Source organism: Miniopterus schreibersii (assembly GCF_964146895.1).
Source record: "Miniopterus schreibersii genome assembly, chromosome: 2".
Lineage (NCBI taxonomy): Eukaryota > Metazoa > Chordata > Mammalia > Chiroptera > Miniopteridae > Miniopterus > Miniopterus schreibersii.
This window is the reverse complement of record NC_138102.1, coordinates 102,618,757-102,633,340: the sequence shown is the minus strand read 5'-3', so window position 1 is coordinate 102,633,340 and position 14,584 is coordinate 102,618,757. Positions and strand designations below refer to the sequence as shown.

General features: G+C 37.4%; 1 protein-coding gene across 6 annotated transcripts in view; it reads left to right on the top strand.

Moving 5' to 3' along the window:
• The window catches only part of CDK8 (cyclin dependent kinase 8), a 124,761-nt gene extending 116,009 nt beyond the window's left edge, over window positions 1–8,752 (top strand). For 4 of the 6 annotated variants that reach the window (XM_081127166.1, XM_081127168.1, XM_081127165.1 and 1 more), the window contains 6 exons: window positions 1,058–1,127; window positions 1,939–2,011; window positions 4,679–4,776; window positions 5,499–5,577; window positions 5,701–5,859; window positions 7,821–8,752. In XM_081127166.1, coding sequence (XP_080983292.1) covers window positions 1,058–1,127; window positions 1,939–2,011; window positions 4,679–4,776; window positions 5,499–5,577; window positions 5,701–5,859; window positions 7,821–7,946 — 605 coding nt within the window. In that variant the 3' untranslated portion in view covers window positions 7,947–8,752. The remainder of the gene's footprint in view (window positions 1–1,057; window positions 1,128–1,938; window positions 2,012–4,678; window positions 4,777–5,498; window positions 5,578–5,700; window positions 5,860–7,820) is intronic. The other 2 variants (XM_081127167.1, XM_081127164.1) reach the window with 1 other exon arrangement.
• The last annotated feature ends 5,832 nt before the right edge of the window (window positions 8,753–14,584 follow it).

The following is a 14,584-nucleotide window of genomic DNA, read 5'->3' as shown; positions in this document are numbered from 1 at the left end:
GTCGGGGAAACCAGCTGCTTGCCCCCAGCAGTGCTCCAGGTTAAGGGTGGAGAGTGAAGGGCAGATATATAATTTTTTATAAGAAGTGTGTAATTGAGGGAAAAGTTAAAAGATTATCTCAAGATATCTAGCTTGAATTGACAAAATAGAGAAATTGAAGTAAGAAAATAGTTCAGAAAATTCCATTTATGAGCTTAAAGTATATGTTTACTTTAGTTTATAATATGTGACATCTGTGGAGGAAGATAGCAAATATTCTTACAAGTAAATTGAAAGGAAATCAAACCTCTAAAGGCCATTTAAAAGCTAAAGGTGCTGTTCAGCTCCCTATTATAGTGCTGTGCACCTAGTAAAAGTCCACTGATAATGACAGAGAAAACGAGCTATCTAGCATGTGTTGTTTGAGTAACTCTAATGCAGGCAAAACTAGCTGGAACGTTTTCTACCTAATATATTAGTACTTGAGGTTATTTTTGTTAGTTACTGAAACTAGCCAAGGCAACAGCTGACTGATTAATATACTAGTTATATCCTACTCTATTCTATTTCAGATAATTCCTACTGCTTACCTAGATGGCTGATGTAAAGCAATGTAGTTAATAAGGTGACAATAAGGAGGGCCATATAAAAATAAGTGAACCTTAAAGCTACTGAGGGGAAGATGCTACACTTAACAATAGATTGGTTACTGATTTAACCAAGAAATTTTGTAGAAAAAGAAAAAAAGTTGGTTTTACAAATAGTAACAGAATTATTTAATATTAGAAATGTTTATCTATAACTTATTACCCTCTAGTTATAGAAATTGAGGTAACAAATACATAGTAAAACACATAGAAAGTAGGCATTAAAAAGAGAAAAATCTAACGCTATGCAAGGTAGAATTGTAGTTACAGTTCAAGATAAGATGTTTACTATTGCTGACCATTTATTTGAAGTCTGTGCTTTCATGGAGGTTAAAAATATAGGAAATGTAATGAAAATTGAGGTAACTTTTACTAAAGTTCTTGAGAATAAGAACCTGGACAACATAAAATTGTATCAATGTATTTCACAGATAAAGATTGGGAAGATATAAAAAAGATGCCTGAACATTCAACATTAATGAAAGATTTCAGAAGAAATACGTAAGTTGGAAAGAAAATAGATCTTTTGTTGAGTTTTGCTTTTCCAGAATACTCGAGAAGATTGACTACTCAGTATAATAGTATACGCAACATAAGATTATACTAATAAGTAATTTTACATATTTACTCTAATGAATATTTCTTACATTGTGCCAGTCTTCATTTCTTAAGATGTTTAAATGACATAAAGAAGATAAATATCTAATATTAGCAGCTGTTTTGGATATGAGAAAATTCTTAATTTTTTTCCATATTTATTACTTTCTGGAAGCATGCATTATAAAGTATCATAGCTGAGGCAATAAGAGACTGAAATAAAAATTTAAAAAAACCTTGCAAATAGCACTTGCCTACCCACCTGGGTTGTGTAATTTTAAGTAAGCTCTAATAGAAAAGAAGGAATATTTCATTTAGTTACAATGCAAGCTCAGGGGATTGGGAGAGGGCAGTTTATAGACCTATAACAATTTTTTTTTTTCTTTTTCATTTATTTAAGGCTGAGTTAAACTTTTGACCCATATGTTATTTAAGATAATTGTTGAGATAACATGCATATGAAAAAAGCTATTCAGTATATATTATTAATGAAATTATCTTGCATGTAATCTGTGGCATTTGTTCAAAAGTGACTAATATGAATATTCAGCGAAGTATAAAATTGATTTAATGCCACTCTTTTTATACTGATCATACCATTTTCAATATACATTCTATATTGATTATGATTAAAAGAATTCTGCTTGATAAACTTCAGCCAATGTAAAATTTACCTCAAATCTAATGTAGATATTTCATAGTATTTCTCTTTCAGGTATACCAACTGCAGCCTTATCAAGTATATGGAAAAACATAAAGTTAAACCAGATAGTAAAGCATTCCACTTGGTAAGCTTGAGCGAACAGTACTAATAAAATGCATCCCTCCCCCCAACTGATTAGCCCATCCTGAGGTTTTATAGGGTCAATTTATATGGTTACTCAGCACATTTAGAGTACTTTAACAGTAAATATTAGTAAAGGCATCAAAATATTTGTTTTTGCAAACCCATAGCATGATTTGACATGGTTAGATTAGATTTTCTAAAGATAGTCATTATACCAAGTCTGTCAAGACAGCATTTTGAAAATTACTTTATCGGGTTTCATCAGTTATTTAAAAAATTTTTAAATTTCAGAGAAGCTCAAGAAGAAAATAACTCCACCATTCAGAAATGTATTTTATAGATTATTTTGTATTTCAACTCTTTGAAAAGCTGTTTATAAAATTTTTAACTCCCAAGATACCTCTTATAAACTTGGGTACTAGAAGTCCTTCAGTGATTGTGTGTATTATTTGCTTTTTCTGGAAGAGCATGAGAGATGCAGTATTATCAGTATATATTGGAAAAATGATGACCTAGAATCTGAATTAATCCATGCACTATCAAGACAATTTATGATGGGATTATATTCAACTATTGCCAACTTAAATTTATTTAAAATATTTCCATTTTTATGCCATAAAAATTAAAAATGTGTTTCACTTTTATGTTTCCCAAAAAAGTTATATAACATAAAAGGGGGAAATCAGGTTATATTTTGCTTGGCTTAAAATCCTTTTACTCCTTTATTCCCAATATTTTTTAATGAGTTTATAAAATGGGAATTTTTTTTACTTTGAAAGGATTAAACTTTCCTTTATTATAGTCTATGCCACTTGGCAAACATTTCTTCTGTTTCTGCTTTTCTTCTCCTTCTAGTGTTTCTGCTTCTGCATCTTCTACTTATTTTTATATTGTCATATATCACATATTTCATATCTTGTCAGCAATTTAAAAAGCAGTGCTCAACGTATTATATTACCACACAATGTACTATTATCCAAATAATGTTTATTGTAATGTACTTACAACAGGACCCAAATTAGAAGGTAAGTTAGATCCTTCAAAAGGATGAACTTATTTATTCTACAGAATAATAATAGTGATAGATCAAAAGTCATGATTTAGGAGAATTACTCTTCCCGCCTAACTCACTACTTCTCAGTGTAGCCTGAGGTGATGCTCACTGCCATTGCTGCTCTAGAGATCTGCCTCCTTTGCAGCTGATCTGCTTATTTTTACTGTCTCGGGTGGTCCCATCTGAAAGCTCAGCTATAACTCCATTAAAACTGTTGTTGAGTATTTTAAATAGCAAATCCATGCTTTCCCTTCCAACTCTAAAAATAAAATTGTGCTTTCGTTAAAATATCAGATTAAAATTAAATTTAAATCTCATCATCTAAAGCATTTTGAGATGCATTTTTAAATATGTTTTGTCCTGTCCTCTGATCGTGTCACCTCCTATAAAGGCTCAACATGTCTATTAGTTCCTTGGTTTTCAAAGTGTGACCCTAGTCCCGCAGCATTAGAATAATCTGGGAACTTGTTGACAGTGCAGATCTTTGGGCGCTTGCCCAGGTAGACCAGTAGGAGCCCTGGGAGTAGGGTCTAGCATTCTGTTTTAAGAAGCGCTCCAGGGTGATTCTGTTGTATTCTAAAGTCTGAAAACCACTGCATTATATCAGAGGCTGTAAGCAAAGAGAGCATTATTTAGATAATCTCTTAAACCACATATTAAAATCAAATATTCTAGTTCATAGAGCCTTCAGTAAACTATGTTTTAACCCCAAAAATACTGAGTTTTCACATTAGTGTGACATTTCTTTGTGTGGTGGATGATGGTGATGATGATAATAGAAATAATAGCTAACACTTATATAATGCTTTCTTTGTGCCAAGAACCATTATAATTGCTTTCCATATATCCACTCACTTAACCCTGAAAACAAACCTTTGAAAACAGGTACTATTTTTAGTCCCCATTTGACAAATGAGGTTACAAAGAGGTTAGCTAACTTTTCCAAAGTCACTCAACTAATAAATGTCTAGTCAGGATTTTAACCCAAGCAGCCTCTTTCCAGAATCTCCTCTGTACCTAACTACACCTCTGTACTTTCCAAGTTCTGTATCAGTCACCATATTTATTTAGACTAGTACAGCACTGCCCAGGAGAGCTTTCCCTGATGAGCTGTGCTGTGCAATAAGGTAGCCCTAGCAACATGTAGCTATTGAGCTTCAGAAATGTAACTGATATGACTAAGAAATTGATTTTTAAATTTAATTTCATTTTAATTAATTTGGATTTAAGTCTAAATAGCTGTTTGTGGTAGCGTATTATTTGTCTTATAACATTTTTTCCTCTTAATTGAAAAAGAATAAAAAATAGAAGAATTTTAGTCCTGTTCTAAATTGGATAAAGCAATTTAGATAACAGGGAAAAGATCATTGTTTAGAGTAAGAAGATACAAGTTTAGTTACTTCTTATAGTAGAACCACAGAGATAATGAATATTAGAATGACTAAAATGTGAATTACTACATTAAATTTAATGATTAGTTTTTATCTTAACTTGGGGAAATAAATGCCTTCCAAATCGTGGTGTTATTCATTGAAAAACATATACCTGCCACATATGTACCGAGGGGTATAAGTAGAAGTAATGCAGTAACATTTTGATGACTTACGGTTTCAGCTTCAGAAGTTGCTTACCATGGACCCAATAAAGCGAATTACCTCAGAACAGGCTATGCAGGATCCCTATTTCTTAGAAGACCCACTTCCTACATCAGAGTAAGTGATCAATTTATTAACTCACCAGCATAATAAAATTGGGGGAGGCCTGTTTTCTTTTAGTTGTCAACTCCAAGTTGCCACTCCTTTTATGTAGGGACCCACGGAAATCCTTATGACAAGCAAAAAAATGAGCTCTGATGACTCAAGTGTCACATAGGGTTTTAGAGTGAAGAGGTGTCCTGTTTCTCTGTTGCTTTACGAATGTCTCTAGCGTTCATTTCAGCTGTCATCCAGCTGTTTAGTGAAGGCCGAGTCTCATGTGCAGCTCACTCCTGCTCACTGAGATTGTTCACCGCTCTCAGTCACAGTTTTGTGTTCCAATTACAAATCCCATTCCCAGATAAATGTGTGTTCCCCGTCCCATCTTTTATTTTAAATGTGGTAGGGAGGGTAAAAAACAATTGTGTTTGAATAGTGACATTGTGGCTGGAATCTATATTTTGGTTGTAAAAATAAAAGAATAATGCTGGGATAAACGAAAATGTTGAGTCATATTAGATGATTATTATTTTTATTCAATGAAAAGTTCTTAAATGGCCTGCTGTAATGTCACTGATGAGAAAAAAAAAGATTCATTCTGTCCCAGTTGTATGAAAGGTTTTTATATTATAAATATGGAGACAAAGTCCATCTTAAAAGATTAAAATGAAAACCACTTAAATGAAGCATTTGAAATATTGATTATTATACCAGAAGTCTTTTTTTTTTCTTGTGATCAGTGTTTTTGCCGGTTGTCAAATCCCTTACCCAAAACGAGAATTTTTAACAGAAGAAGAACCGGATGACAAAGGAGACAAAGTAAGTGTTAGAGAGTAGTCGGCAGCGTCTTGTTTTGGTCAGTGCTGCCGTGACATCTTCAGGTTCGGGTGTATTTTGTTCTCCTTCTGAGTTGAACTTTCTTTTTTTGTTTAACCAATTGAGAAGAACCAGCAGCAGCAACAGGGCAATAACCACACTAATGGAACTGGCCACCCAGGGAATCAAGACAGCAGTCACACACAGGGACCCCCGTTGAAAAAAGTGAGAGTTGTTCCTCCTACCACTACCTCAGGTGGACTGATCATGACCTCAGACTATCAGGTATTTCAGGATTATTTTGTATTGACCTGCCCTTGACCCAGTATTTGCATGGGTTTGTGACCATTGGAAAATGCGATGGAATTAAGAAAAGACCTTTGTGTATCTGGGGAATTACATTGACACGAAGTGTTCTTGGCATAGAAAAGTGCTGACAGTGGTACAGTAGAGGGAGCTTAGGCTTTTGAATCAGATGGAGTTGGGATAATTGAATTTAAATTATGCCATTTATTAACCGTGTGACCGTGGGCAAGTAATACACCATTTCCTGGCTCTAGCTTTTCATTTATAAAATGAGACTGGCAAATAACATGCAGTTGTTGAAGGAGAAGACATGATAAAACTTAGGAGCTCAACAAATGTTATCTTAAATTATATTGAAACAACAGTCAGTATACTATAGTGATTAAGAAGAACACAGGCTTTCAGATCCTAGCGCAGGCACTGACCGCTGGGTGACCTTGAGCAAGGGATCCACATGGCCTCAGTTTCCTCATTTGTACACTATGGGTAATGGTGTGAGGCTGCAGTAAGGATGAAATGCGGGAACACGTGCGTGCTAAGGCACCACATGTGTGTCAGGCTAGCCTGACATAAGCACTTAAAAATTACATGAATCGCTTGTATCATTTTTACTATCATCACTGCAATTCTTGGGAGCTCTGTGGGGCCCGGCGGGCCTCGCTGCGGGCCGCCGCCGCACCGAGGCGAGCGCAGGCTCCCCTGTGGCTCGGGCACGGAGGCTTGGGGCGGCTCCGTAGCTCCCACGTGCCCGTCCGCGAGCAGGGTGGGCCTGGGGCGCCCCTCGGACCCCAGCAGAGGCTGCTGCACCCGTCTCGGGGCGCCCGTCGGGTGGCGTTGCCAGTTCCTTTGGGGAATTGCGCACCACCTCCGCGCGCGTCCCGGGCAGGTCCCGAGTGGCCGGGCTTTCAGCGTGGGGCGGACACCAACGCCCGGGCCCACCGAGAGAGGGTGCGGGCCGGCGCCGCCGTGCACACTAGGGCCCGGGCACCCCTAGAGCGAGGCAGAGCAGAGCGCTTCACCTTTGCTCCTGAAACCAAGAAGACCTTGCTGCGTGTCTCTGTTCACGTTATTATTGTGGTTGGGTTTGGTGGGTGATTTCAAAAACAGGATCTCTGCCCACTCTTTTTAAAATTACATTTTTGCGAGGATTAGCAGAATTTAGAATTGTGTGATCTATTAAAAAGGCTTTGAAAGAGGAAAGGAATCAGTTATCGTTAATCTTTTATTGTCTTATCTTGGGAGCTAATAGAATGAGAGAGGGGCAGGAATGGGAATAATATAATATCAAAATTAGAGGACTCTAAACTCTATCACTGTTCTTCCCCCTGTGCTATTTTTAGAACTGAGAATACCACTCTTACATTTCAGTAATTTTACTTTCGTATATAACGTGTAGCAGAAAGTAAGATTCATTAGTTTAAAGGGCATGAAAAGTTTAATGCCAAAGAAAATGGTTCTGTGGTATCTTTTCATGTCATATTCATTTTTATTCATATTTATATTTGTATGTGTGTGTTGGGAGGTTCCTACTGAAGAGACCTGCATGTAAGTTGCTTCGGCTTACTCAGTGTATATATACATCATTGAGTTCACATGTAAACGTCTCAAACAAATTAGTTGTTACTTATCAAGTAGATATAAAACAGCTTAAAAAGGGAAAGGGGGTTACCGCTGTAGAAAAACTGAACTCTACAGCCTAGTTATAGACTCAGCTGAGTATTTACTGGCAGTACTTCTGACCTTCATAAAGAAAAACTGATATTAAAAGGTCTTGGGGTTTTGCCATTTTAATTGTAAAGCTAGTACAGAGCACAAGACTTTTAAATTCTTAATGCCTTGAAGTAAATGGCGTCTCAAACACACATGATCAGCCCTGCTGGTCGGGTTGTAGCCGACCCGTGGAAACCCATGGATCACGTCTCTCCCTCCCTCCTTTCCAGCGTTCCAATCCACATGCTGCCTACCCCAATCCTGGACCAAGCACATCACAGCCACAGAGCAGCATGGGCTACTCAACTACCTCCCAGCAGCCTCCACAGTACTCACATCAGACACACCGGTACTGAGCTGCGTTGGAATATTGTCAATGCACTGTTGCTGATGCTGCAGGACTGACTGTGCAGCTCTGCGGGAACCTGGTATGGGCCATGAGAATGTACTGTACAACCACATATTCAAAATGTCCAGTAGCCAAATTCCACCACTTTTCACAGATTGGGGTAGTGGCTTCCAAATTATACCTGTTTTGGGGTTAGACTTGAACAGAAAGTGCTAGCACGGTTTGTGTTGTGGATTTGCTACTTCCATAGTTTACTTGACATGGTTCAGACTGACCAATGCATTTTTTTCAGTGACAGTCTGTAGCAGTTGAAGCTGTGAAATGTGCTAGGGGCAAGCATTTGTCGTTGTATGTGGTGAATTCTTTCAGTGTAACAACATTATCTGACCAATAGTACACACACAAAAAGTTTAACTGGTACTTGAAACATATAGTATATGTTAACTCAACAAAATAACCAAGACTCAAAATGAGATTATTTTGGTACACCTTTCATCTTAGTGTCTTATCAGTGGGTTGATTCATTTTCTACATTAATCAGTGTTTTTTGACCAAGACTATTGCTTGGGTTTTTTTGAAAGTACAAAAAGCCACATAGTTTTTCCAGAAAGGTTTCAAAACTCCCAAAGATTAATTTCCAACTTATAAGTTTGTTTTTATTTTCAATCTATGACTTGACTGGTATTAAAGCTGCTATTTGATAGTAATTAAATATGTTGTCATTGATATAAACCTGTTTGGTTCAGCAAACAAACTAAAATGATTGTCATAGACAGTGTTTTACTTTTCCTGTTGGTGTTGCTGATTTGTGAGCATGCTTTAAGATGAAAAAAGCATGAATGGTAACTTCCTTAAAAAGGTGCGGCATCCAATTCAGATATTTTGTCCTGATTTTAAAGCTGGTTGGTGTAGTGCTATTAAAATTTTATTCAGTTAATTTCCTTTTTTAAAACTTGTTCGCACGTTGTTTAGGGTGCCCTTGCTTCAGCAAAGGAGAAGGAGTAGGAGAGCCTTAGCATTTTTGAGGGAAAAAAACCTATAACATACAATGTACTGTATCAAACTATTTTACATGAATGACACAAGTATTCTGAATTTAAAAGAAATTGAACATTGTTAAAAACAAGGTGTTATGTAATAAATTTATTTTTCATAAATCAATATATGGAGTCAGCTGTATTTTTATATAACAAAAAGTATTTTATTTATTTTTAAATATGCCTTAACAAGCGGCCTCGAAATCAGTCTCCAGTTGTTTTCATTAATGTCTGTGTATCCTGCCTCCGTAGTGGAGTACTGGCGTTTGATGCAGATGTGGATTCCTTTCTGTTACACTTAGTACTGTAATACTGTAAAATATTGTGTGAAATAGACAGCTTTCTAGTTGAAAGAAGTTATGATGAGCCTTCCATTTCTAGTATAATGCCCAATTCTTTGTTATGCTGAGACCAAGTTGATTGTTTTATTCCAAATAATATTTTTCCTCCCACCTTCTGCACAAAATACAAAAGATAACACAACTAACAATTTTTTAAAAAATTCAACTCATTCATATAAAACCATTCTAAAACAATTTAAGAACTGAGGAATACCAACACTGATAGACCTGACCATCACAAAACTCATCAAACTGTACACCTTAAATTGACATTTTGTATTATATGTAAATTATGCCTTAAAGCTGATTTGTTAAAAATCTAATAGGAGGAAAGCACACAGTACATGCCTAGCATTTAAGCATTTGTTAAATGTTAGCTATTATTAGTGTTCTCTCTACATGGGAATGTAAGTTTTTCTTAAGACTTAAAATATGACCTAGTTCTAGCAAGTAGGTTAATCGTTCTAAGTCACTTCATGGCCAAATGTTTCCTAGCCTCTCATGAATCAGCTTCAGGTATCTACAGGAGCCTAAGCCGAGTGCTAGAGTACTGATGATTCCAGGGCTGAAGTACTTAAAAGTACCTCTGGATTCAATAATCTTTATTAAGTTTTTTCTTTTTAAATTCTGCAAAGGTTAGGGGCTTCTGCTTCTCAAAAATATTACTGAACAATTAATACCCTTTATAATATTCACTTCACCTGGGCACAGCTCTGAAGTTTCTCATAACTGAGAATATTCTTTGAAGGAGCAATAGAATTGAATTTACGAGATATTTACTAAGCACTTGGTAATGTGTTTAATAGTCATTAGGACTTGTGGTCAGACTGAGCTGGAACAAACCACAGTCTCTATCCTCAAATACACAAGGAACTTAATTTAGTTGAGGAGTCAGGATACACACATGGGAAACACAACAGTGGGAGTCCATCATTGAATCAGGCCCTAAATGGAAGGTTAAGAGCCATAGCTCTTTCTCTTTTGAGCAGAGAAAATAGTATGGTGGGAAGGGTTTCAGGGTGGGGTGGGGATTGGGGTGGAGCATTAGAAGGAACATGGGCTTTGGGATCATGGCCCCACCTGTTACTTAATGTAAGGCCTTGGTCAAGTCATTCAACTTTCAAGCCCCTGTAAATAATAATTGTAGTAAAAACTGTGATGCTCCCACTGACTCACAGAAATGCCGAAAGGCACTGTGTAAAGCAAGTATAAAAAACTATTCAGCCCTGGCCAGTTTGGCCCTCGGACTGAAGGGTCTTGGGAGGCAGCCAGTCGATGTGTCTCTCTCACAGCAATGTTTCTCTCCCCTCCTTCTCTCTCTCTCTCTCTCTTTCCCTTCCACTCTCTCTGAAAAGCAATGGGAAAAATATCTCGGGTGAGGATTTAAAAAACATGCAAAACTATTCAAACGTTATCATCTCAGCTGGGCCCTAAAGTAACACTGAATACCTAGCATGTGCCAGGCATGATGCGACACATTTTACACATATTATTATTCCTCATAAATACCTTGTGAGTTAAGTATTCTTTTTCCCATTTTACAAATGAGAAAAATGAAGGTCAGAGAGATCGTGCTCTGCTCAAACTCAGGCGCTGTGTGGTAAAATCAAATTTGCTTTACCTCAGCTTCCGGGGCCCAGAGGAGGGAATAAGCCCAGGATGGTCAGGCGTCGTGAAGTGACCACGCTGTCCGGAGCACAAAACATGTCCTGGGCACCAGCAGCCAAAGATGAAATTGGTCGGCTGGTGGGCTGCCAGTGAGGGCTGTTCTTTGTACAAATAAAGGCATTTTTTAGATGTGTTTTCCCACTTAAATTATAAACTAAAAAAAGATTTTGTATTTTGCTAGTTACTGATAATGTCTGTTGAAAGCATACTGAACAGAACTAATGGATTTAAAAACGATGCTTGTTTAATAGGCCCTAAAATCAGCTTGATTAATCTGCAGTAATTGCTTTTCCAGTTGAGTTACTTCATTGGTGGGAAAAATGATACACTTAGGTAAACGTAGACAACTAACAGTGTTCTCTGATTATTCAAAAGCTTTTACTATGCCAAGTAATACTGGGCTTTTCAAAATCCTCTTTGCCCCCTTTTTTTTCCAGCCACTGCTACAGTGACAAGTTCCACACGGGCTGTGACTATGTTTGGGGAGGCGCTTTGCCTGGGGCCCTCATCGAGTATGTTTCCTTTGCTGCCATAGGGCTCTGATCCTTCAGAGCAGAATGCCCGGTGGATCCACTCTGCATTCAGGAGCTCACAACCGGGATGAGCGGGAGCTGAGCCCATAGGGTTACCCTTGACCAATGGGTTAAAGGAGTCAATAGGTAGATGCTACTTCCTTCAATTTCCAAAGCAGAACAGTTTGGAGCTGCATTTCATAAGGCTTTTTAGAAGGTCTTGACAGAATTGAGCACCAGTTGCCCAGTGTCAGCCAACTGAACGGTGCGTCCTTGCATTGGTTTTCATTCCTTCCTTTCTTATTCTCTCCCTTATCTCACATTACTCCTACCTGAGATCACATTTATAAGGAAACCACCTGCACATGATTCTTTGTCTCAATTTCTGCTTTGGAGGAATGGAATCCAGGCTTTAAACATCATCCTGTACACAAAAGGTCGTGTGATCGTGTCCTGGTCAGGGCACATACCTAGGTTGTGGGTTCAATCCCTGATTGGGTGCCTGCAAGGGTTCGGGGGCAGCACCAGTAGATGTTTCTTACATGGATGTGTTTCTCTCCTCTCCCTCCCTTACTCTCTCAAAAAAAATCAATAAAAAACATTCTCTGGTGAGGATTTTAAAAAAAAAAGCAGTTGGCAGTAAGGTACCAATTGCTAGTGGCAAGTGGATGGCACTAACTGCTTTGCAGTAGCATCAGAATTACTAAGGTTTTCCCTGTGGTAGTTTGGGATGAGGTACAGGTGGAAGGTGGATCAATGGGTTATGGAAAAGCTGGAGGCACTTGAACAGTATTGAAATAATGGTATTTAAAATATTGTGGGCTTGGCTCGCTGTTGTTAACTGCTTTGGAAAACTTGAAAAAAATAAAATGACAAGCTTGGGTTAGCTGATTAGCAATCTAAATTGACATGCTGTGAAAGTCAGAGAGTCAGAGTGAGTGGTAAACTAATGCAAATTTAATGTAAACTGAAACAGGTAATAGCCCTAATTGCAGCTGCTTTGTCACATGTGTTGTCTTTGCTAGAACAGATCAACCATAGCCTCTGGCACTTCATATGTGGCTTTTGATTTGGCAAACACATTATTCTCAATCTCCATCAATAAAAAAGATAAAAAGAACACACTTGATGTTTACCTGGGTACAGTCTTCCTCTTGCCCCAAGGCCATATTAACTCTCTTTGTTATAATATAGACTGCAGGAAGGTTATGTCAGGGGAAATGGTGGAGTTGGAAGCTGCCAGGAATCCACCTCCACCTGGACATCAAATGTACTGGCAGAAACAGCCTGAAGTCACCATTTTGGAACTCAGGAGTTTATTTGAACACTTACAGCTTCTGGGGAACAGTATGGCTGGTAAATTGCAGTTTATTTCAGCAGTCAGTGTGTCGGAGGCTACCCACCAGCACATTCTGTGGCAGGCATTTGGACACAGCAACCCACATTTCTGGCAAAACTTGCTAGAGCCAAAACACGGTAAGGACCTTTAAAATATTGGGGTCTGTGTTTTCATTGTGAGGGCTACTTGGATCACTGAGGGGTGGGCAAGGAATCCGGATGCCCTTGTATCAACCTCTACCAACTAAAGCAGCTTCCAGGAGATTTCAGGGAGCTGAAGATGTACGTGTTTTTTTGTTTGGTTGGGTTTTGTTTTTTTTTGGCGGGGGCATTAAAACACAACTGTGTATATGGGAGGATTTGGAAAGCTATCACATATGTTCAGGAAAAGACACAGGCTCAGATAAAGCCTGAGAAGACCTTAAGCTTTCACCTCAGGCTGATCCCTGGCACAGACACCCTACAACAATTTTTTAAAAGTATACAAACCCTGGGGAAGGGTTTTTAGAGTTTCCATATAAGATTCAAATGTCCAATTTTCAAGAACAAAACAAAAAAAATCACAAAACATACAAAGAAACAGGAAAGTATGGTCCATTCAAAGGAACAAAATAAATTGGTTCAAAATGTAAATGAAGAAGCCCAGGCATTTGGACTTACTAGACAAAGACTTTAAAATAACTGCTTAAGGATGCTCAAGGAACTAAAGGAAGACATAGAAAAAGACAGAAAACAATGTATAAACAAAATTAGAATATCAATAGAGAGAAATTATAAAAGGAACCAAAAATTCTGTAAAGTACCATAACTGAAATTTTAAAATACACTAGGAGAATTCAAAATTAGATTTGAGCAAGTGGCAGAAAGAATCAGTGAAACTGAAAATAGGACAATTGAAATATGGCAAGTCTGGAGAACAGAGGGGGGAAAACAGAAAAGTTAACAGAGAAAAGGATCTATGGGACAACACATATGCATTGTTGGAATCTACAGAAAAACAATAGATAAAATCAATGAACCAGCAAAATTGAGAAACTTTAGCTAGACTTACAAAAAAAAAAGATGCAAATAACTAAAATCAGAAATGAAAGTGGCATTACTAGTGACCTTACAGAGATAAAAAGGCTTATAGGAGAATACTATGAGTAATTTTTACAGTGATGAATTGGATAACCTAGAAGAAATAGACGGTTCCTTGACACACAACCTAAACGGAATAAAAAGAAATCTCAACCAGACCTACAAGTAAAGAGACTGAATTCGTAATCCAAGCCTCCTAACAAATTAATATCCTGGACCAGATGGCTTCACCAGTAAATTCTTCTTAACATTTAGAAAGGAATTAACAGCCATCTTTCTCAAACTCTTCTGACAAAAATTTAAAGAGGCGGGAACACTTCCAGAATCATTCTGTGAGTCCAGCATTACTCTGATAACAATGCCAGTTACAGACATCACAAGAAAATTACAGACCAATATCCCTTATGAATATAGATGCAAACATCCTCAGCAAAACATTAGCAAATTAAATCCAATAGCATATTAAAACGGTTATTCATCATGACCAAATGGGATTTATTCTAGGCTTGCAGGGGTGGTTCCACAGAAGAAAACCAATCAATGTAATATATTAATATTATAAAGGGAAAAAATTATCTCAGTTGATGCAGGAAAGGTATTTGACAAAATCCAATACCCTTTCATGATATAAACTCTTAGCAAACTAGGAATAGAAGGAATATTCTTCAA